This window comes from Dipteris shenzhenensis, chromosome 22 (genome assembly GCF_047967505.1).
Source record: "Dipteris shenzhenensis isolate YYH24624 ecotype China chromosome 22, Dip_SZ_1.0, whole genome shotgun sequence".
Classification (NCBI taxonomy): Eukaryota; Viridiplantae; Streptophyta; class Polypodiopsida; order Gleicheniales; family Dipteridaceae; genus Dipteris; species Dipteris shenzhenensis.
Genome location: NC_141617.1, coordinates 36,644,789 through 36,669,499, shown reverse-complemented (window position 1 = coordinate 36,669,499; position 24,711 = coordinate 36,644,789). Strand labels below are relative to the sequence as shown.

At 42.5% G+C, this 24,711-nt stretch overlaps 1 protein-coding gene across 2 annotated transcripts in view; it reads right to left on the bottom strand.

Moving 5' to 3' along the window:
- LOC147888056 (DUF21 domain-containing protein At2g14520-like) overlaps positions 1-24,711 on the bottom strand; it is a 104,044-nt gene that overhangs the window by 32,548 nt on the left and 46,785 nt on the right. For both annotated transcript variants that reach the window (XM_087393414.1, XM_087393415.1), the window contains exon 8: positions 1,721-1,797. In XM_087393414.1, the coding sequence (XP_087249540.1) occupies positions 1,721-1,797 (77 nt within the window). The remainder of the gene's footprint in view (positions 1-1,720; positions 1,798-24,711) is intronic.

The window sequence follows — 24,711 nt, the reverse complement described above, 5'->3', positions numbered from 1 at the left end:
TGTTTTTGCATAACCCTTATGATAGGTAGCAAAGGAGGCATTCCAATTAGCACGCTTTGCTCTTCGTGCAACAATAAAGTGACCAGCTGCTCAAAGCTGTAATGGTTGGCTGCCCATGGCCACCAACATCAATGTGGTCGCAAATCCTTGACATAAGTCAAGAAGTCCACCAAGTGTCTTACTTGGTCTTGGACACATCCAAACTATCTGGCACACCTAATTGTTAGGATTTTAAAGCATCCGATAAGATTGAACCCTCTTTGAGCATCCCGAAATACAATTAACATGTACATGCAGTTTGGACGTCGAAATCTACACAGAGATATAGCACGCGTGGGTACATTTTTCCATACTGACGTTTTTACATAACTTCATTTGCAAGGGTCCCAAAATTATTTTGGACCACAAGTTTGGTCATTTGAAAGATTAAAAATATAAGAGTATGTACACCAAATTTGAGATCAAAACACTCATATAATATTGATAGTGAGCTTAATCGGGTGTAGAAGCCCCAACAGCTTGTGGTGATCAGTTGTTCAACTATATCGAAATATCTTACGCGGTTGCAAAAGCCCCAACAGCTAAAAAAATTTCTCACTTTAGAAGAACAAAAATCTGAATTTGTGCGATTGGGTTTATTCTAGTCTTACAAAGGATTATTTCTCTATCACCTTAGCGGACATGCAAATTCTTTGAATTTTCGTCCAAGTGGTGATTAGCTTTCAACTATATGGAAATATCTTACGCAGGTGCAAAAGCCCCAACAGTGCCAAAAAAAATTCTACATTTTTACATATTATAGTCTTACAAAGGTATATTTTTCTATCACCTTAGCGGACATGCAAATTCTTTAAATTTTTGTCCAAGTGGTGATCATCTGTTCAACTATATCGAAATATCTTACGCGGGTGCAGAAGCCCCAATAACTAAAATTTTCACTTTAGAACAACACAAATCTAAATTTGTGATTGAATTTATTCTAGTCTTACAAAGGTATATTTCTCTGGATCCTTCTACAAAGGCAGCAGTCGCCTGAAGATTCTTCTCTTTGTTCGGGTTTTCTAAAAGTTTTAATGTCAGTAGAGGTCGTAAAGCAGCCGCTCAAGTTCGTAGGGTTCTTAGAAGAGTCGTGAGTTCCAATATCATTGTATGCAGCAACAAACATAGTAATGGTGAGCTGCTGGTCATCCTGTCCTATCCGGTTCTTAATATAAGAGTTGATTTGAATTCTTGGTTGCATCACCTCTCTATCTCGTGGATTGGATTTCCAAACTATATGCACACTTTTTTAGTGAAATCTTTTATTTATGTGTGAGAAACCCCAAGAAGAGGTAAAAACCCATCAATAAGTAGTAAAGCCTCAGAGCAAAAGTCATGAGGCAGCCAAGTAAAAAGTTACAAGATTAAACTGGAGGAGGATCAAGCACAACATCCTCCAGTTTTAGATTGTTGCTTTGTAAAAATTCACACACACCCGCATGCGCGTGCGCACACACACCCCCACCATTAGTCCAGACACACATGCATGCATACACACACGCGCGTGCGCACACACACACACACACACACACACATATATATATAGAGAGAGAGAGAGCCATTTTAGAATATAATCGGCACCAGCAATCCCAACATTTTAAGCAAAATATAGAGCTAAGAATATTGTCATTGATTCAGTAAACTCTGGAATAAAAGATCACCAAAATATGTTGGTAAAAACCTGGGGATCTTCCGTATTGTAGCATGTTGTCTCACAGGCATCTCCTCCTCAGGGCGAGTTGTAAGCAAGTTCTTTACCTACAGAGCAAGACATCTTAAGGAATTTCCTTCATAGAAAAAGAATTACCAAAATAAAATATTGCCTAGAAATTAAAGAGAGAACAGCTAAAAAAGAAGGGCTAAGCTGTCCATTGTGAGGATTGCCAAAAAGTTGTCGGATGTTTCAGGCATTGAGGTGTTGATTGACAAAGCCACATCTACAACTGGTAGGCTTTGCCTAGAATAATGATTTGCCTACACCACAAACGGACATGCGCACGCGTGCACACCCTCTCCCCCCGTAAAAAATGTTGTCAAGTGTTTCTGACATTGAGACAAAAGCCACATCTATAACAAGTAGACTTGATCCAAAATAATAATTTATCTACACATACTTTTTTTGGGTGAATTTCTATTTGTGTTATATTACAAAAGGCACTTCCCAAAAATGAGACATGCAACTACAACATCAAAAGATGGCATTATATAACAACTGTGCAGGATAATGTTGGAGATATCATAGTCAAAGAGTGTGTTGGTGTGAAGTGTTAGTATGTAGTACTAGGTGATCTAGTACTAGTTTATGTGTGTGAGTGCCACGTGTAGAGGAACTGCTGTCCTCGAAAAAGCTCCTGTCATCATGGGACTTATCCCATATGCACTAGTGCTAGAGTGTGAGTGAGTAGCATACATAAGGCTTATACTTCACTTGTCTTGTCATACTTGATGAATGAATGAGAGCCTTTGTCATGTCTTCATTTGAGCATCATTTCCTCACCACCCTAACCTTCTCTCTCTCTCTCTCCCTTCACCATGTGTCTAACATGGTATCAAAGCCACCTTCCATAGCTGCCACATCACCCTTGCCCTAACCCTAATTCGTCACCCTTGCCCTAACCCTAATTCTGCTTCAGCTTCCTCCTTCTTGCAGCCGCCTCATTTTCGCCTCTATTTTGCCTTCTCTTGCAGCCATTACCTACTGTTTTCGCCTCCTCCATAGCCACTTCATTTCGTTTAGTTTCTACTGCCACCCTTCGGATCTCTTGGAGTTGTTCTTGAGTGCTCTATCTCCCTTGGCGGCCTCCTAGCTTGCTGGTCGGCACACTGTTCAAGGCACACCTACACGTGTGGCTATTCAAGCCATCTTGGAGCTGTTTCATTGCCGTTTTAAGGGTTTGCAGGCTGTTGTAGAAGAGGCGACCACCCGCAGGGCATTGGCTGCACATTTTCATCACTTTTGGAGGCATTTTCGACCAGTTTTGGAGCTGCTGCTTGCATTTTCAAGTTGTTCTAGGGTTGCTGCTGCAGAACCACCTTTGACAGAGCACTTTCGGGGCTGCTCCTAGCCTCTAATTCATCAGCCTCTGCATTTCGGAGCATTTGCTAAGTGTTGTGTGCGCTTTGGAGCACCTACAGCAACTGCCTTTGGACTTTGGGCCCTGCTGTATGTATTTTAGAGCATTTACAGCCGCCGCCTATCTGCTACAAACATCTACAAGAGCTCTGAAGCATTTAGAGCTGTTCTAGCGAGCCGATTTTCACTGTGGAGCTATCCTGCTTCATTTCGAGGTGTAATCTTGCTGCGTTTTGATCAGGGTTTACATTTTGGAGCCTCCGAGGCTCTTCTTCGCATTCGGTGACTCTCCGATCGGCACATTGAGAGTCATGACATTATGTCCCTTGGTAGTTGCTCCTATGGCCTTCATCGACACATCATTCGAGGGCAGCCTCGCCTGGTTCTTCACCAACAATTCTCTTCGCATCAGGATGTGCACACTCTTGTGTGGTAGCTACTTCGGGATCATGGGTTCTCTGCCCTTGCTATTGCATAAAATGAATTATGTTTGAGTTAAAGGTTCTCTATCTTGAGTAGTCCCTCTAAAATGAATGCTTGCAGAGTCAATAAGAGGTCCTCTGTCCTAGGTTGTCCCCCAAAAATGATTGTATTGTATTTTACTTTGGTTGATGGTATTAACCACCCAGTTTAGAGTAAGGAGGATGACGAGTGATGGTTTGCCCTTGCCGGTCGCAAGGTGACTGAGAAGTCACTATCACATGGGAGGTGTTGGATAATTGGACATGGCCATGAAGTTTACATTTGGCTCTAAATGGGTAAGGTTGTCTTGGTTTATGCCTCTGCACATTTTTGCTTCTTGTTTTCAGAATATCCAAATGCACAGAACAAAAACCATGTGGTCATGTAAGTGCCTACATGAGAATGCCCTTGAGGGATTGCTTGGAGTGAATTGGGGAAGTAGGTCACGTGAAGAAAAGGGTGATCTGTTTCAATGCCATGTATGTAAGGACAACCAAGTACCACATGTCCCGCCAAATGTTATATTTCACTTTCCAAGATAGGTGCTGGAAGAAAACAGGTGGCAATTGGATTGCTCTTTGTAGTATTGCGGTGGAGGGGGGATCGGTCTACTGTTGCATGTTGGGTCTCACACCTCTTTGCTCTGAAGGGAAGTGTTGGAGATATCATAGTCAAAGAGTGTGTTGGTGTGAAGTGTTAGTGTGTAGTACTAGGTGATCTAGTACTAGTTTATGTGTGTGAGTGCCACATGTCATCATGGGACTTATCCCATATGCACTAGGTGCTAGAGTGTAAGTGAGTAGCCTACATAAGGCTTGTACTTCACTTGTCTTGTCATACTTGATGAATGAATGAGAGTCTTTGTCATGTCTTCATTTGAGCATCATTTCCTCACACCCTAACCTTCTCTCTCCATGAGGAAGGTAGAGGGGGGTGTGCAATTGGAATTCTGTCTCATTACTCTCAGAGTGTCCTAGATGTGGTTGTTGACACTGACAACTGATGGACTCTTTTGAAATGCCTACTCAAGGGCATTTCTTTCTCGTTAGTTTCAGTTTATGCACCTACTAGCTGTCGTGAGAGGTGCACTACTTGGTAGTCCTTATCCAATCTCGAGGACGATGTTGTGCTGATAGGAGACTTTAACATGGTTGAAAAAAGTACTGACAAATGGCTGGGCAAAGGTAATACCTTAAGAGGATCCATAGTCACAAGAGATGTTTCGTCTGTTTCGCCGTTTCGACAGGTTTTGTTTCGTATCGTTTCGTTTCATGTTGTCAGACGAAACGGATAGGTTTCGAAATGATAATATATATATTCAAGGCTATTGGCTACTAAGATATGTTATACTCAAGTTTAGAGTTAACAAAGAGGAATATAAGTCAAGACACCCAAAAAGGATATATAAAACACCAACACATTCTTCAAATTTATTTCAGCTTTCAACTTCAAATAAATCAATCTTTAAGGATTGAAAAGCATATGTATTCTAGAATCTAGATATATGAACATTGAATCATTGAAAAAATGGAAAAAAACTGTTTTAAAAAATATTTCAAGATTTGAGCGAAACAGTGTTTCATCCTGAGTGTTTCGTCGTGTTTCGAAATGTTTCATGACGAAACGTCGAAACACGTTTTCATGTGACTATGAGAGGATCTGAACTGCGCTCTTGGAGCGACCTCAAAGATTCTCTCCATTTGGTTGACACGATTGGTGTGGGAGATTTCACTTGGTCCAACAGGCAGATTGGGACCACAAGGAGAGAAGCACGTTTAGACAGAGCCTATCTTTCTCAAACTCTCCTCCAAGATACTTCTAATTTAAAAAGTACAATCTAATCCACTTTTGCATTCTTTGATCACAAACCACTTTTCCTTCAGTGTGACTTTGAGTCAGGTACAAGAGCCCCATCCTGGTTTAAGGCTGATCAAGATAAAGTGAAGGAGCTTTGGATTGCTCCTAGACTCATTGATGAGTCAGCAGCTGACTTTTGGATTAGGAATGTCCTTAAAACGCAGGAAGTTCTCACGCAGGCTAGAAAGCTTAGAGATAAAGTCCGACGTCAGAGAATAGCCACTGTCCAAAAGAGATTCGACGCTCTTGAAGCCCAGGCACGTAACAGTGACATGCAAGCGCACGTCAAGCTTCGTCTCACTAAGAGCGAATTAGCCAGACTGGAAAGCATAAGATATTCATCAGCCAAACTATACACCAGAAGATGGTGGGCTAGTAAGCTTGATAGGCCCACCAAAAAAACTTTCAAGATTATACGCAGAAAGAGAATGTTAGAGGAAATTCCACTCCTTAGAAGTCAGTCCAAATAGTTGGGCACAATCGGATACTGAGAACAGAGATTACATTTGCGAACACTTTAAGAATCTTTCGTAAAAAATGATGCAGATAGATGCCACGCCACAAGACAAAGGGTTGTCACAGGTCTTGACCATCAGAGCTTGGAAGCTCCTCTTACCCTGGGTGAACTTAAGGAAGCAATGATGGCCATGAAAGACGGCAAAACCCCTAGAGAAGACAGCTTACCCGTTGAATTCTACAAGGTCTTTTGGGAGTGGATAGGCCCCAGACTTCTGGAGGTATGGCAGGAAAGTATCTCCACCTCCTCTCTCCCTAATCACCTAAACAGTGGAATAGTTCAACTTATTCCAAAGGACGGAAGAAAAGATTTAATAAAGAACTGGAGACCTCTGACGATGCTTAACTGCAGTTACAAAATCTTTGCCAAGGCACTCGCACTAAGAATCCAGCACAAGATGGACAGATGGATTTTACAGGAACAGAAGGGAATCATAAAATGGAGACACCTCCTAGAGGCCATTGTTAATATTTGGGAGGGCTGTGAGCGCGCTAGGGAGTTTAGGCAAGACATTTGCTTCATCAAAATAGAATTTGATAAAGCCTATGATAGGCTTGATTGGAATTTTCTTTTACAATCCATGAAAGACATGGGTCTGGGACCTAATTTCATCGCCGCGATCAAATTATTGCTTTCCAATGCCTCAGCCAAGGTGTGCATCAATGGTGAGATGTCTTCTCCTTTTCAGTTGAAAAGATCCATTAGGCAAGGTTGCCCCATCGCCCCTCTACTATATGCTATAGCTGCGGACTTGTTGGGCTGCTTGCTCATAGAAAAAACTTCTGAGGGCTCATTAAAAGGAATTGAGTTGCCTAATGATAAGCAGATGGTGATGCAGCAATTTGCGGACGACACCAATCTTATTCTTAGAAACTCCACACGTGACGTGAGAGAAGTTATGGAATGCCTGGAAACTTATTGTTTAGCTTTTGGCTCACTCATCAATCATAGCAAAACAGGTTATTGCACGCGCAGTGGAAAAGCTCAAGATGAGCTGGATCATTTGGGTTGTCAACTGATCCAAAAAGGCACTGTTTTCAGACTGCATGGAATACCCATGGGCTTTGAGGTGTCAATGAAGGATCGATGGGATTGGGTGCTTAACAGGTTCAGCACAAAGCTAGAAAAGTGGAGAGGTTTTCAATCCAACCTGGCGGGAAGAAGGATGGTACTAAATCATTGCATGTATCCCATAACTATCTTTACTCGCCACCTTGCTGCTCCTCTGCTTCAACGCTCTCCCCTCTAACGAAATCTCCAAGCAGATCATTGTTTGCTGCCTGCTTCGAGATTCCGTTTTCTCTGCTGCCCCCTCCTTTCCTCACGACTCTCTCTCCTTTCCCTTTGGCCTTCCGAGCTCCTTCACTCCACATCCTTTATGGCTGATTCTATAGATCCTGAGCTTGCGATGGGAGACCAAGATATGAACTACCATGTGGAGGATGACCAGGGTCTCTACGATGATCTGATTACGAAAAAAGCCTTCAATGAATTCACCACTATTCTTGATGGAAAGTTTGAGCAGGTTAACACAAATCAAACGGGGTTGACACAGCAACTCCAAGGGATTCAGACTACACTCACACTTTTGACTAGCACTGTTCAGGCGCTCACGCATGTGGATGCCATGGCTTCAGTGTTAGGTCTGAACATCACTCCAAATCCTTTCTCCGGAGACCAAAGTCTCGTACCAAGGAGGTTGTTGACACTTGGTTGCACAAGTGGCAAGTACACTTCCAATTTCACCCTTATCCAGATGACAAGAAAATACAGCTTGCAGCCGGGTTTATGTCAAGAAAGGCTTTATTGTGGTGGAAGGAACTCCAACCCAAGCCTGCAATAGGGATAGAATTCCAAGGGGTCTTCAGGAAAGAGTTTCTGAAGGAGGAGGAAGATTATGATATCGTAGGCAAGCTCAAAGCCCTCGATATGTCCAAGCTGAATTTGACTTTTGAGGTTTATCTTCAGAGGTTTCGCGATTTGCAGACCAGAGCTACAAAGATGGATCCAGTGACCTTGTTAGGTTTCTTTGTGGATGGTTTGCCTGACTCGTACAAGTTACAGATCAAGAACAACAAGTGTACCACGTTGCAAGAGGCCATGAATTACGCGCGCATTTATGATAATACCATGGCCAATGCAAAGGGAACCACAGTTGCCGACACGGGTGGGAAGAACAAGAGGAAGTTTCTTTTTTTCCAGTCTACCACTAGTACCCGGGAGTCGAAGTCTATTGACAACGCCTCCAAGGAACATTTGACTCAGGCGAAGAATGGTCGTGCCGATTTCCTTCGTACCTTGAAGCTAAAGAAGGAAGGACGTTGCTTCTTCTGCGAGGAGCGGGGCCACACTAAGAATGGTTGTCCTAAGCGCAAGAACCAGAAGTAAGCGCCGGGACTGAAGCTCCAGGCGGGTCCGGGTACCAAAGCTAAGGGAGCTAATCAAGTTTCGATGACAAGTATTTCTGTAAATGTCATTACCTGCCCACTTTCATGTAATTGCACTTTTAATACTTCATTATTTGGTTCCCATGAACTTTTCCGAGTTTATGGAGAAGTTAGGGACCAAAGAGTTCACATTCTCTTTGACCCGGGCAGCTCTCACAACTTTGTTAATTACAAACATGTGCAAAAGATGGGGCTGTCCACGATACCTAGCGATCACACCTATGAGGTGCAGCTTCTAGCTGAGAAGCAATTTTGGGATCGCAAGATTGAAGCGCTTTCTATCCGGATTCAAGATTACACAGCGGCTCTTACATGCTATGTCACACTTGGAGCATGTGGACTTGTTAATCGAAACAGAGTGGTTTAAAACCCACGATATTCGGATTGGATGGAAGGACCATACTCTTTCTTTTTAGGATAAGGACACCCAATTTTGTATTCAGTGTGATAACATTCCCTCTTCTCAAGGACCTATTGTATATGTGATGCAGCTCTGGAATATATTAAACACTTCTCATTATGATGTCTATCAGTGTGTTTTGATTCCGCTTTCTTCATTTGTTGTCTCTGTTAATAATAAGAATGATTTAAGTGTGTTTGAACACCATGAATTAAGAACGTTGTTAGATGATTTCATGGATGTATTCCCTGCTCAACTGCCGGAAGTTTTACCTCCAGAACGAGCAGTAGATCATCGCATAGACTTAGTACCTGGGGCTCAACCTATTAGTGTTCCACCTTATAGGATGAGCCAGCTTGAGGAGGATGAGTTAGCTTCACAGCTACATGATTATTTGAATATGGGCTATATTATCCCAAGTAAATCACCTTGGGGAGCACATGTCCTCTTAAGAAAGAAGAAAGATACTACATGGAGAATGTGTATAGATTATAAACAATTGAATAAAGTAACAATTAAGAATCGATACCCTCTACCTCGTTCCGATGATCTAATAGACCGTTTGGCCGGAGCGAAGTATTTCACTAAGATTGATTTGCATACGGGATATCACCAAATCCGTATCTATGCTAAACACATAGATAGAACCGCATTCCGAACTAGGTATGGCCACTACGAGTTTCTTGTATTACCTTTTGGTTTGACCAATGCTCCTACCAACTTCCAGCAAATGATGAACGATTTGTTAAAAGATTTTCTGGGCAAATTCGTTGTAGTGTTCTTAGATGACATCTTGGTATATAGCCGAACGCTAGAGGATTACATAGGATACCTCCGGATTGTCTTAGTTATTCTAAGGCAGCATAAGCTCTATGCCAAGATGAGTAAATGTGACTTCTTTATGAAGGAGATCATTTACTTAGGACACAAGATTTCTTCTGAAGGTATCAGCATTGATCTGGATCGTATCCAGAAGGTTTTAGAATGGCCTATCCCTCAGACTGTGAAACAACTTCGTTCTTTCCTAGGATTTACGGTATTTCTACGGAAGTCTGTGCGTGATTATTCACACATCACGGCACCCCTGACAAACATTCAAAGGTCGTGGACGCAGGTCTACCCAACCGATCTCTTGGAATGATGCATTGAACAAGGCTTTTGAAACCTTGAAGTTTTCTATCAAGGAAGCACCCGTTCTTGCATTACCCGATCCTATCCGGCCTTATGTTTTAGAGGCCGATGCGAGTGATTTTGCGATTGGGGCAGCTTTATTCCAAGAGGGCAGACCTGTAGCTTTTGAGAGTAAGAAGCTGGACGACACCCAATATCGTTGGCCCACACTAGAAAAAAAACTCTATGCAGTAGTGTATGCCCTGAAGGTTTGGAGACACTACTTGTATGGTTCGAAGTTTCTTGTATTGACCGATCATCAGTCAATCAAGTATCTGTGTGATGGGTCTGAATTGAGGGGACGGAAAGCTAGATGGACAGAATTAATGCAAGATTTTGATTTTGAAATACGTTATCGCAAGGGTTCATTGAATAGTGTGGCGGATGCCTTAAGTTGAGTCAAGTTTGTAAATGCTATGTTATTTATGAAAATATCCTCAAATCTATTTCAATCCTTGAGAGGGCTTTGCGCAACTGATAGTCATTTCAGTTCTTATTGGTAGAAAGTCCAAGATGGGAGCTCCATAAGACTCAGGGATTGTGCCCCCTACGGTACAGGCGGCGGGAGGTCAGTGGATGATTAGGAACGGCTTGCTGTTCCGGAATGGAAAGATTTATGTGCCAGATGTTCTGGAACTTCGATCTAAGATTCTCTGGGAGAGTCATGATGCTCCTAGTGCTGGACATCCGGGTACACATCGGACTCTATCTCTTGTGAAGCATACCTTTTATTGGCCTAAGATGCGTGCAGTTATTAAAAACTATGTGGTAGGTTGCCGGGTTTGTCAGGTTACTAAGGCAGAACGCCTTAGAAGCGCAGGTTTATTACAGCCATTGCAAATTCCAGGTAATAAACGGGAAAGTATTTCCATGAATTTTATTACTGGTTTGCCTCGAACGCGCAAGGGTCATGACTCCATTTGGGTCATAGTCGACCGTCTGACAAAACTGGCTAGATTCTTACCTACTAGAACAACTATTTCAGTTGTTCACCTAGCTCACGAGTTTGTGGACCACTTGTTTAAGCTGTATGGTTTGCCTCACGAGTTTGTGGACCACTTGTTTAAGCTGTATGGTTTGCCCTCCGACATAGTCAGTGACAAGGACTCCAAGTTTACAAGTAACTTTTGGACACTTGTTTTTGAGAAGTTAGAAACTACTCTAAGTATGAGTTCCTCAGATCATGCACAAACTAATGGTAGTACAGAGAAGGTCAACCAATTGGTTGAAGATATGCTTCGGGCATATGTTTCTAAGACACAGTCTCCATGGGAAGATTATCTACCTATGATAGAATTTGCTTATAACAGTGCAAAGCATTCGAGTACTGGTTACTGTCCTTTTATGCTTATGTACGGGTTTCAACCTAAGTCACCAGTTATGGTTGGATTAAAGGGAATCCAAAATGATGCGGCAAAGACCTTCTTGCAAGACATGCAGGAAATGTTACAGTTTACCAAGGAGTCTATTAGAAGTGCCCAAGATCAGGCCAGATTTTATGCTTATAGACATCGTTCACCTAGAGAGTTCTTTGAAGGAACGATGGTATATTTGTGAATTCCCAAGGAATCCAAGAGCCTAAGTACTGGTTTGGTTCCGAAGTTATCCCCCAGATACTGTGGTCCATTCAAGGTCATTAAAAGAATTGGACCAGCTGCATATCGACTAGAATTGCCTCCTGATGTTAAAGTACATCCAGTATTTCATGTCAATAGACTGAAAGAAGTATTGGGTGCAGATGATCAACTTGTTTCTCCTCAAGAAATAATGGAAGTTACAGATTTGACTTTTATTCCACACGAACCTGAGTGTATTCTTGAATTTCATGAAAGACAGATTCGTAATAGAACTATCACAGAATACAAGATCAAGTGGAAGGATCGTGTTCAGGAGGATGCAACATGGGAGACATTACAGAACCTCTAGAGGACATTCCCAGGTTTTTTAGTGAACTCAGGAGTGAGTTCTTAGACGAGGGGAAGTATGTCATGTGCACGGATTGGTATCCAACGTGTACTGGGTACACAAGACTAGCTCAGGTAGCCTGGGGAGGCTTAGAGCTAGGCAGGCTTGATTCTCGGGTTGAGTGGCAAGGGGTACGAACCAATTAGAGGTCTTCGCTATTTTTGGCGCTTGGGGCCCGAGTCTATATAAGGGGCTCAGAGGTTCAGTTCTCAGTGAGCCGATGGGAGCAAGTCTCGTTCCCAGGTGCTAGGTCTGATCCTGGATTGAGTCGCGGACGCGCGCCTGCATCATAGCATAGCCCAAGGCCTAGCAGTAGATCCCAGGCTTCACAGCGCCACCTGGTGGTATGGGACACCAGGCTGGTTAGGATCTGGTTGGGAGTTCGTGCCAGTAGCTCAACTCGTGGCTCGGAGGGGACATCTCTTGATTCGGGATCACATCTTGTAGATGTCATGGTTGGGTGGTGAGCAGCCTGCTCAGTTTCCTCATGTTGGTGTGTTCTTGTGTTTGCTTGCAGATCAGAGGTTTCAGGAGTGCTGGGATTGTGTCAAAGTTGGGCCGACCCCCCCAGCCCAACTTGAGGGTTAACTACAACAAGAGGACAGCCTTGCCAGATTAACCATAAAGGAGTCCACCATAGATAATCCTTTAGACGAAATAAAATACAAGCTAAAGGATTTCGAAACACTTTTGACAAATGGAAAAACTCCGAATTTCCCTGTAATGCATCTATACACACAAACACACACATACTTTTTTGTGTGTGGTGAAAACCAGTTGTCACAAACACACACACACACACACTCTTTTTTTTTTGTAAAAGAAAAACTCATTTAGAAGAATGTACATTCATTGCTGCCCCAAAGTGAGATCGCTACTATTCATAAACTATAAGAAGATGTCACACACACACACACACGCACACTTTTTTTTTGTGAAACCAGTAGCTATATTATTATCATGAAATCAATGTACATGGCATTAGACTCCAAAAGGAGCCTAATGGAAGAACTCAAAAACAGTCAGAAAACACTTCAAGACTAGTAGCATCCAAGTCCTTTGCAGCATAACTATCATATAAAGATTGCTTGAGGGACATTCTGAAGAAGGCATATGCCTGAGGAAACTGTTGTTTCATCCTAGAATGCAATCTCTGTGTCCAAATGGTCCATAGTAGCCAGAAACGAGCCCAGTGAAAGAAAAGGAGGAAAGGAGACATCTGAGATGAGAAGCATCTAAACATCTGAACTACCTCCATGCAAATCTCCTCAAGTGCGCAGGTAGTACCAGTAGAGCTGTTCATAGCAATTGAGGAGATTTGCACGGAGGTAGTTCATGTACCTGCGGATGAACCTTGGATCATTGACAGTGGTGCATCACGTCACATGACCAGTCGGAAGGATTGGTATACCTCTCTACAGCCGGTAGGGAATGACATCATGGTAGCAGTTGGCAATGATGCAAAATGTCCTACAAGCTTGTGGAAATGAAAGCACATAACCATGTTGGTCCACAACGTCTCTGACAATTCTTATGCCCAATTTCATAATATTATATGCTTTAATAGGTGCCTATAAAGCAAGAGGCGATTCAAACACCTTGCTCCAATGGATGCTTTCCAAGCGAATAGAATTACCATGATGGGAAGAAGCACCTGACCATTTAGCATAAGAAAGAATTTTCTTCCAATCGTGAATAAAAGCAGTAGAAACAGGACAACCAGGAATTTTCCCCTGAAAAGAGGTCATGACTGCTTCCCAGTGATCTGTAATCCAATGCCCATATGCATGGGACGTCATGTTTCCACACATAGCTGCTAACATAATAGCCCATGGCTGTTTTTGCTGGAAAAAATCAGCAATCATAGTGCTCTTTCTTGCTAACATATGAAACTGAAGATTGAGTATATTCAGTCCCCCATGAGTCTTAGGAGAACAAACAAACTGCATGGGAAGTAATCACAAAGCCTTTTTGTGAGATTTGCTTTTCCAAAATATCTCCATAGCCTGGGACATATAGGAAGCCAACTGCTTGATAGACCATGGAAGAAGAGGCAAGCAAAATTGCACATATGCCATAATGATGGACTGCACTATCCGAAGTCGAACATGTAGAGGCCAAGTGGACAAATGCCAATATTCCAGCTTCTTGTTAATCTTTTGAAGCACCCATTTAAGCTGTTGTTGAGGGGTAATATTCCAGCCAATGGGATACCCTAAATGCCTCACAATGGTATGGGATGAAATAATGTGGCCTGGCCAGAGAAGTGCATGCCAATCAGCTTCTTTCAATGCTAGAAGATTTGACTTCTGAAAGTTAATATGCAGTCCAGCAGCTATGCCGAAATCATTCAGAGTCTGCATCAAATGAGAGAGGTCACTTTGAGAATTCCTGGGCATGAAATATGAACCATCAGCATATGCCTATGCAAGAAATGGCCAAGAAATGGCTGTGCTCCTGAAATTTGCAATCCATGAAGGTGCCCTGTGTCTGCAAGATGGTCCATATGCAACAATAACGGATGAGTAGCAATAGCATACAGTAGCGAACTAAGAGGGCAACCCTGTCTCACTGAGCAGGTCATAGTCCAGGTTCTTGACAACCCATCACCAAGCAAACACTGCACAATGACATGGGAGTAGAGCCAGTAAATAATATGGACCAGCCGAGGGCCAAATCCCAATTTATGCATGGTCTGAGAAATAAAATCCCAATAGACAGTATCAAATGCTTTTGCAATGTCCACTTGCAGAATGAGAACATCTTGTTTGGAATATTTGGCATACTCAATTGCAAGCAAAGCATTGGAAATATTGTCAGTAATCTGCCTTCTGGGAACAAACCCATACTGCCTGGGATGAAGTCTTGCTTGCAAGATAAATCGAACCCTGAGGACAATGATTTTGGCAATGAGTTTGTAAATGACTGGCATAAGAGATATGGGCCGCCAATCAGCCATTGTCTCACACAACCTTTTTTGGGGGATCAATTTGACAAGGCCATGTTTCCAAGAAAGAGGAAGAGATTGTTCTGCCCAAGCACGATTGATCATAAGAAGAAGAGTGTTTTTGAGATCACCCCAAAATGCACGGAAAAATTCAACAGTCAATCCATCCCAACTAGGAGAGCTGCCTTTACGTAAATGACTCAAAGCATCATCCAGTTCATGAAGCATAAAGGACTGCTCCAATGCATGAGCCTGTTCCCGAGACAGTATAGGCTGAACATGCATAAGAAATTGAGACCTGGCTGCATTCACTTGCATCGAATGATCAGGCTGAGGAGAAAAGAGATGCTGGAAATGACGAGAGCATTGTGATTCCAATTCTGATTTGGAAGTGGTCCAGGTGCCATCATCTTGCCTGATCCTGCAAACATCCTCCTTTCGCCTATCCGCATGCAGGCTTTTAAAGAAAGCTTTGGAGGAGCAGCCTTTATCCAAAAAGGGTTTCATGCGAGCTCGGATTTGCCATTTCTTTAATTTGTGAAGATCATTTTGATGGATGATATGAACAGCATAAGCACAAGAATCCTGTTCAGAGGAGGTGAGCTGCCTATAAGAGCTGATTGCATCCATTTGTTGCTTGTGAGATTGGGCCCATTTCAGCTTAAGCCTGAAGTTTCCCATGTAACTCCGTCCATAATCTTGAATAACAGCCTGCAAACGATGAGCAAGACTAATCCAAGCAAAATCCATGTCCTCCTGAGCATGTAAGAGGAGGGGGCGGACAGCCACTCTCACCATGTTCTGAAATTGTTGATGAAGCAAATAAGCACTATTAACATGGAGTAGGCGACGACCAAAGAAAGGCATATCATCTGTCAAATGTGCTATAGATAATGTCAAGCATACTGGAAAGTGATCAGATAGCAAGAGGGAATGATCAACCCGTAGTGCACATGTAAAACTAGCATACTGCTGAGCATGCAACAAATACCATTTGTCAAGTCGAGCCCAGTAATGAGTAAAGGCATTGTGATGGTATGTATAACCCATATCTCTATCCCTTGTTGAGAGCCATAAATCTTCTGCATGCAAGAAAGAAAGCATATCCTCCCAATGTCGAAGCTCAGTGGGGATCATGTGAGAACGATGAGTGGTGTTATCTTGGATGGCAGGCGAGTTATTAAAGTCTCCACACAAAAAGGCATTGGACAGCCATGGATATTGTTTGAGGGAGGCCCACATTCGAGCTCTTGTCGCACAAGTTTGAGAGGCATAAACAGATGCTATTTCATAAAGATCAGCATTATAGGTGCATCTGATCACCATCCATCGACCCTAGGGGTCATTGTAAGTAACCACGGGCTGCATATCATGTTTCACCAGCATGCAGACCCCCGAAAAGTGCATTGTACCAGCATAAAAGATATCATAACCAGCAAAGTGGCCTTGCTGGCCAGCCAAGAAGTGTTGGTTGTGTTCCTGTAAAGAAATTACATCGGGGTGCATTCTATGCACATAGTGCCAAAAAAGTCTCCACTTATTGACATTGCAAAGACCTTGAACATTGTATGTAATGCAAGTGATTGAAGTAAACATAGAAGGTATGTACAGCCGAACCAAAAAGCATAGTAAAGATATAAGCTGTCAGGCCTCAGCCATGACATCAACATCCACCTGGCCTCCTGGATCATTAGCTCTATAATCTTCATCATTGTCACATACAGGGATGCCCCTCTTTAGTACATCAACCCACAGTTGAGAAGTGAGGCTATCAGCAGGGGTAGAGGCCTGACCAGCGGTGGAAGTAGAGGCATCCCAATGGCGAGATTGTAACGGTCGTGGCTTGAGCACAAATACCTTTTTGGGTTGCTGCCAGGCACCCTGGGGAGAGGCATGAGATTCTGAAATTTTGCCCTTTCCTTTATCCTTTTGCTTGGCTGAAATCTGAACCACATTTTCTTTGAGAGGGACAGATTTAGATGCCACATCACCCAATTTGCTAGGCATAGCCTTAGGCCCCGGACCATAAGTTGGAGGGGAAGTATTTTCTGGAGCAATAGCTGTAGGTGGGAGTTGATGCAGGACTGCAGGACACTGTGAGGCTAGGTGGCCAAATTTATGACATGTGAAGCATGCACATTCAAATACTCCCCATTTCAAGTCGAAATATTTTTCACCTAAGGGAACATCCTCCACCTCTACCGCAATGGAAGGAGGGGTTGGGTGATCCGTATCCCAAAGAACACAAAATCGATTTCGATTACCCGAAGGACGGGGTGGGCATACAACTTGCCCCAAAGTAGCTGCCAGACTTGGTAACTCAGCCCTCATATAATCCGGAAAATCCACTACCTCAACCCATATAGGGCAGTGATGTCGAATGAGACCATGATAATCCTTATTTGGCGACCATGGCATGACATGCATCATTTGTCTGCCATAGAATAGAGGTGACATCTCCAATATTTGCTGACGATATAAGGCATCCATAAAGTGCACTTCATAAAAACCTCGAGAAGCAAAGTATACTCCTTCAACAAAGCAACCTCCCAACAAAGCCTGAACCCACTGAGCCACATCATTTGTTGAAGGTAACTTCCTTGGAAAGAAAATGATAACTGCTTGCTGAGAGAACTTTCGGAGAGGAGCGACCAAAGAGGGCAGCTTCAGCTTATACTTTAGGGCCGGGGGAGGTTTGGCCCACTCCTTCCGGCTGTGGTGAAATTCATCTTTGAGCATGTCAAAAACATAGTGAGCATCTACAGAGGCTGCAGTAGAGAAATCAACTTGCTGTCTTTTGGAGTCCCGGGACGAGTCCTTCCAGGAATAACTTTTGAGCTGGTCTTCCATGGAGGTAAACAAGGCAAGATTGATGAAATAGCAGGAAAAACCAGAACTGTGCAACAGGGTTTGTACAAGCAAAAAGTACGGAAATAATACAGGGCAATCAGTACAAGTTGTACGGACTGTACGGAACCGTACGGAATGTACGGATGTACGGAGGGGCTGTACCGAAAAAGCTGAGCGGTACGGGGGTGCTGATAGGGCGCGCAAAAGCTGTACGGAGGAAGAAGACTGGACGGGGATGCTAACGGGGCACGGGGAAAGCAGGCTGTATGGAAAAGAACAAAAATGTACGGACATCCGAAAAGGGTTTCAGAGAAGGTACGGCAAGGCGATGAGAACAGCGGTTGAATGACTCAGGGCTACGCAGGGAAGTGCCGGGCCAGACCGTACGGCCGTACGGTGAGCGTACGATAACCGTACAGGTGTACGGACATGCGAGGAGTCTGTACGGGAACCTGTCGAGGCTCGTCTCTCTCCCCTCTCCACACACACACCAACACACACACACACTCTCACTCACACACACACACACACACTTTTTTCACACACTTTTTTTTTTTTTTGTAGAACCAAGATACTTATATTATAAAACATTCATTTACATCCAGGCCGTGCTCAAAATAGAGCTACAGCCCTATCCATCAGAAACAGTTCAGAAACAGTAAAAGAAAAGTTGAATACAAGAAACATCCAAATCTTCCTCATGTAAGGCATCATATAAAGACTGCCTTAATGAGGCTCTGAAAAACTCATAAGGATGCTGAAGAGGAGAATTCAGATATGCTTAGATGCGCTGCAGCCAGAGGGTCCATAAGGCCCAGTATCTGATCCAGTGGAAGAAGAGAGAATACTGTGACAAAGAAGCTGATAGTTTGCCATACATCTAGAAAAACCTGTAGAACCTGTGTGCTGGAAATCTGAGAGATAAAAAATAGGAGATTCTATCTAGAAGGTCTCTGGAATATGAACAAAACCACAATAAATGCGGAATACTCTCCGATGCAAGGTGACATCTTGGACAGAGAGGTGAAGCTATTCGTCGTTTAGCCAATTTCACTCCCACTGGGAGAATACCAACAATACATCTCCATAGGAATAGTCTTTGCTTCAATGGCATTTTCAACTTCCATATCATTTGCAATCTTTCTTTCCACCAGGCTAATGATTTGTTCAGATGCCATAAAGAATTAGCATGATGGGCATCCAAGGAGGAGGTAATATTAATCTATAAGCCTGTATAGATGTCAATGACTGCAAAGGCTTAGAAGAAATGCTTGGACTTGAAGACTGAAGGTGCCAATCTTGAAGCCTGTCACTGCCATTCAATGTCGGAATCGGAACCAGAGGAAGTAGGAGATCAGCAATAGCTTTCCAAATAGGTCTATGATGCATTGCCAGGTTGTATTATCTACATGCTGCTGGAAAAAGGAGAATATTTCCTTGCATATCTACAACGTCATCAATGAACCGGATACCCATTTTCATAAGATTGTAAGCTCTGATGGGTTGTTGAACAGCAAGGGGAGAGGAAAACACAGCACTCCAATGAATGCTCTCCAATCTGAGTGATGATGCTAGAGAAGCAGGATGAGGAGACCATTTGATGTGAGAGAGTACTTGCTTCCAATCCTGAATCAAGGAATTAGAAAATGGACAACCAGGGATTTTACCTTGAAATTTTCCAAGTACTACTTCCGATGGATCTACTATCCAATGTCCATAAGCATGTGTGCGCATCTGACCACACAAAATTGCTAGCATAATAGACCAAGGCTGCTCTTGTTGAAAGAATGTTTTGAGCATAGTGATCTTTCTTGCCAACACATGATATTTGATGTTTATTATATTCAAACCACCATGCATTCTGGGTGAGCAAAGCAAGTCCATTTTGAGCAACCGTAAAGCTTTTTTATGAAGCTTGGTTTTCCAAAAAATCTCCATGGCTTGAGACATAAAAGATGAGAGATCTCGAGATGACCAATATAATAGAGGAAGGTAGAACTGAACATAAGCTAGAACAATAGACTGGACAATTCGAAGCCGTACATGCAGAGGCCATGTGGAAATCTTCCAATATTGTAATTTGTCCTGAATTTTGTTGAACACCCACAACATTTGTTGCTTATTACTGATTTTCCAGCCAATAGGATAACCCAAATGTCTTACTATATTTTCCGGTTGAATAATCTGGCCCGGCCACGAATAGCATGCCAATCACAAAGCTTGAGAGGCAAGAGTTTTGATTTCTGAAAATTAATTTTAAGACCAGCTGCCAACCCAAAATCTGAAAGGGTATCCATCAAGAGGCGAATCTCCAATGGACTGTTCTTTAGCATGAAGAATGAATCATCTGCATAGGCCTGCGCTATGAAGGGTCGTGAACCAAAAATCTGAAGCCCCTCTAGCTGTCCAGTATCAACCATGTGATCCATATAAAGAAGCAAAGGATGTGAAGCGATGCCATAAAGCAAGGCACTGAGAGGACATCCTTGTCGAACCGAACATTCGAGAGTCCAAGACTCAGACAAATGTTTCCCTATAAAGCATTGTGCAGTAGAATTTGAATAAAGCCAATATATGACATTAGATAGCTTTGGCCCAAAACCAAGTTTTTGCATGATTTGAGAGACATAATCCCAATGTACTGTATCAAACGCCTTCGCCACATCCACCTGCATGACCAACACATCTTGATCTGAATATTTAGCATATTCCATTGCGATAAGAGTGTTAGTGATATTGTCATGTATGTGCCGTCTTGGAACAAAACCATATTGCCTGGGATGAAGTCCATCATGAAGGATATCCTTTATCCGATGTACCAACATTTTGGCAATCAGTTTGTATATCACCGGCATCAAAGTAATTGGTCTCCAGTCATCCATAGTCTCACAAAGAATCTTTTTGGGCACAAGCTTAACCAGACCATGCTTCCAAGCTGAGGGAAGATGTTGGTGCTGCCATGCTGCATTAATAAACTGCAGAATTAGACCCTTCATTTCTGGCCAAAAGGCTTCGAAAAATTCAACCGTCAGACCATCCCAGCCAGGGGATTTATGTTTACACAAATGCTTAAGGGCTTCATCCAATTCATCATCTGAAAAAGACATTTCCAGCATTGAGGCTTTTTGCGGGGAGACGATGGGAGAAACAAGCTCAGTAAATCTGTTACGAGCCAATGCGACCTGAGGTGCAGAAGAAGATGGCTGAGAATAAAGGAGCTGAAAATGATCCAGACATTGTTTTTCAAGCTGAGAGAGAGGCTGGGTCCAGAGACCATCTGATTTCCTTACCCTCATGATAGATTGGCTTTGTCTGTGTGCATGTAAGTTCCGGAAAAAAGATTTAGAGGAACAGCCCTTATCTAGCATAGGTTTAACTCTGGCCCTAATCTGCCATTTAGACAGCTTGCGTTTGTCATTGGCATCAATTATAGAGGAAGCACAAGATAATAAATGCTGCTCAAAATCAGATAGAGATCTTTGATGACTAATCTGTACAAGATACTGCTTGTATGATTTTGCCCACTGGATATGCTGTCTGGTTTCTGCCAAGTACCATCTTCCATATTCCTTGATGGCATTTTGAATACGATGTATGAAAGAGATCCAGGCAAATTCCAGATCCTCCTGAGCATGGGATAGCAATGGCCTGCAAGCCAGTCTGATCATATGCTGAAATTTTTCGTGAGAAAGATAGAATTGATTAACCTGTAAATTTCTGACTGAAGAGAGCTGCAAGTCATCCAGAGGCATACCAAAAGAAAGGGTGAGCCAAAGTGGAGTGTGATCACATAATTGTTGTGAATAATCAGTCCACATCTGACATGTATATTCATCATATTGCTGAGCATGAATGAGATAAAATTTATCAAGCCTGGCCCAATGATCTGTGAAAGCATTATGATGATATGTAAATCCCATCACTGAAGGATGAGTTGCTGTCCATAAATCTGCAAATCGAAGTGATGATGTCATGTGTTCCCATTGCTGGATTTCAGAGGGCAGCATATGTGATTTATGCGTAGTATTGTCCTTCCAGTGAGGAGAATTGTTGAAATCACCACAAAGTAGAGCATTAGAGGACCAAGGATATTGCTTTATGGAGTTCCACATTTGAGCTCTGGAAGCTGAATTTTGAGAGGCATACAAAGATCCTATTTCAAAAATCTCTCCATTGATCATACATTGGATAATCATCCATCGTCCACCTAGATCATTATATGCTATCAAGGGTTGCAGATCATGTCTGGCTAAAATGCACAGCCCAGAGAATTGTTCCGATCCTGAATAGAATATATCATATCCTGAAAAAAACCCATGCTGTCCAGCAATACTTTTTTCACACACACACACACACACACACACACACACACACACACACACACAAACACAAACACATATGTGTACATGTATATATACACATAGACACGCATGCACATCATTGAGTCCCTCTCTATTCCACAATTACCACCAGTTTCCATTGCTTGGAAACAAAACCAAGAGTATAACCATCTTCCTGAGGTAAACAGTTTGATAGACTTAACTAGAACCCCTTTCAAGGTGTCAAAGCTCAAGATAGGCTCCTCACAATCAAGTTGCTGAGGTGCCCCACAGAGTCCCGCCTCCTCCCTTTAAAAAATTGTGACAAAGCGATCACGATACAAGATCAAGCATGCTTCTGCAAAAAGGGTAAATACAGACTTTGATTGAAGAACCCAACACAAAGTGAGATATTGGACCTGCATTGTTGTGGCACTCATGGTCCAAGACAAGATCCAGTTCACCAATCGAGGTCAAGGTTTCACCGTCATAGCGGGAGTCCTCTACAATGTACCAGCTACTCAGACTTTTCTAAAAACACTGTACTCCCTCAGATTCAGACAGTCCCTTGAATAAACTCAAGGCTATGATGTCACAGCCCATACAACTAATCATCATTAGCAGCCAACAAGCCACCAGTTCTACCCTTCAAACTATAACATCTTGACCTTGGAGAAATCTAGTCCGGAAAAAATGCACATTAAATTGTAAATCCCCTTATGCAATCCTTACACAATCTAGCTATTTCTACTCACTCTCTTCCAATTCAAAGCACCACATGAGTCGCATGCGAAAAAGTGCTCTGCATTTTACCCAGCAGATTTTGGTCTCGTTCTTGGTGATCTATAGTATGCTTGTTGAGACTCTTTCCCAACAATGGCTGCATTTTGCCAACCTTCACATTCCCTAAGGCAGCAATGATCAAATATTTATATACCTAGATGAATCCAGGAACATTCCCAAACTCATCCTCTAAAAACACAACATAGTGCAGTTTCAATCTCATGAGAGTCACTCACAAGGTTGAAAACCATAAACTCCATCATGCATAGCAGGGACTAGCTACTATGACATCCCCACTGACGTCATCAGCGCCCAACAGTGGGTGTAGACCATAGTATAAAAATATGCTCTCACACATACAAATCCACACACCTTGAGCATCCATTTATACAAAGTCTTCGTACTGAGTTTCTGTCGGCACTCCGGAGGTGAAGGGCAGACTCAGCCCTGATTAAATATTGTCTGGTCATAATGTGAAGCCATGCTAAATGAATCTGGTCATAATGTGAAGCCATGCTAAATGAATCAAAGGCCACTACGGCCTTAAAAAGTTTCATCTAGAAGTGCAAAGAACCCCTACCTTTGAAAGACAGATTTATTTCTGAAAAGGGACAAGTTTCCACATGAACTGCCTCTAGAAAACTTTTATTTAATGAACTGCACTTTCCAACTGAAAGAGCTTCACAAGGTAAGTTATATGAACATAAGCAATCTACATAACTTAATCTCAGAAGTCAGGTTTGTCTAATACAACAGTTTTCGACAGTATCAAGCCCCATGTAGCTATGATCTTTATATCCGTCTTTACGAAGTATGGTTTCTGACAATCCACCAACGTTTGTACGAAACCCGTTGCTATAACTTCTATCATTGACTGTCGTGATTTGTGGGGTACATATAGGACTTGGTGAAAGAATATTCTTGTGAACAAACCACAATGCCTTCATGGACTGCAGAAAGGTTTCCTATCCTTAGTCCGAATCATCCATCCCATTGTCCTCCATGTGCAACGAGGATGGTCCCTCTCGGTGAACATCATTTGATCTGGTTCATGCCGTTTCATGATGGCTCTGGCCAATCAAACTTTTCCAATCATTTTGCCTATCTCTGCTCTTGAATTATTTTAGGAGCATCTCTCAAGGCTGCAAGAATAAACCCCAACTGGGAGGTGTGATCATAGAGAGGTATCCAAGGACATCACCTATAAGGTCAACAATACCCATTGATAAGCATCATGAAAGTGGATGGATTCTGTTAAACCAAATCAATTCAGAGCTCATTGTAATTAAACATGGTCTAAAAGATGTCCTTAATCCTAATCCACTATGACGTTAATCAACTCTAGCTTGTGGAATCAATAAAAATAAAAGTTCTCAAAAGGTTCTACAGGCAACCACTCATACATACAAGAATTCATTGAGCTGATAAAGGAGACTTGCAAAAGAATAAAGCATCAGTGAATAATAGATATTTAAAAAGGAAAATGATAAGTTTTTTAAGCAAACCACACATCAAATATTTTATTGATACCTTACTTGCACATTGGAAAATTATGTAAGTATTAATTTGACACAACTCTACATGGGACGTTCAATGAAGAGACAAGCTCCTTCCCCACTGCAAAGGTGTAAGAAGCCAAGGACTGCAAAAAATAGTCAGGCTTCAAACCATCAACTTCACCCACCCTCAAACCATATCCATCTTGTTTAGTTCTCGAGGCATCCTTCTTTCCCGAATCTCTTGTATTCCTCTTTTAAGATTGCTTTAGCATTCCAAACTGGGCCATAAAAATAACCTCAATGTAACACAAGTAAGATTAATGCAAGGTAGTGCCATAGAGTACACTGTCATTTGGAAGGTATAGAAGTGTACCATTGCCAGC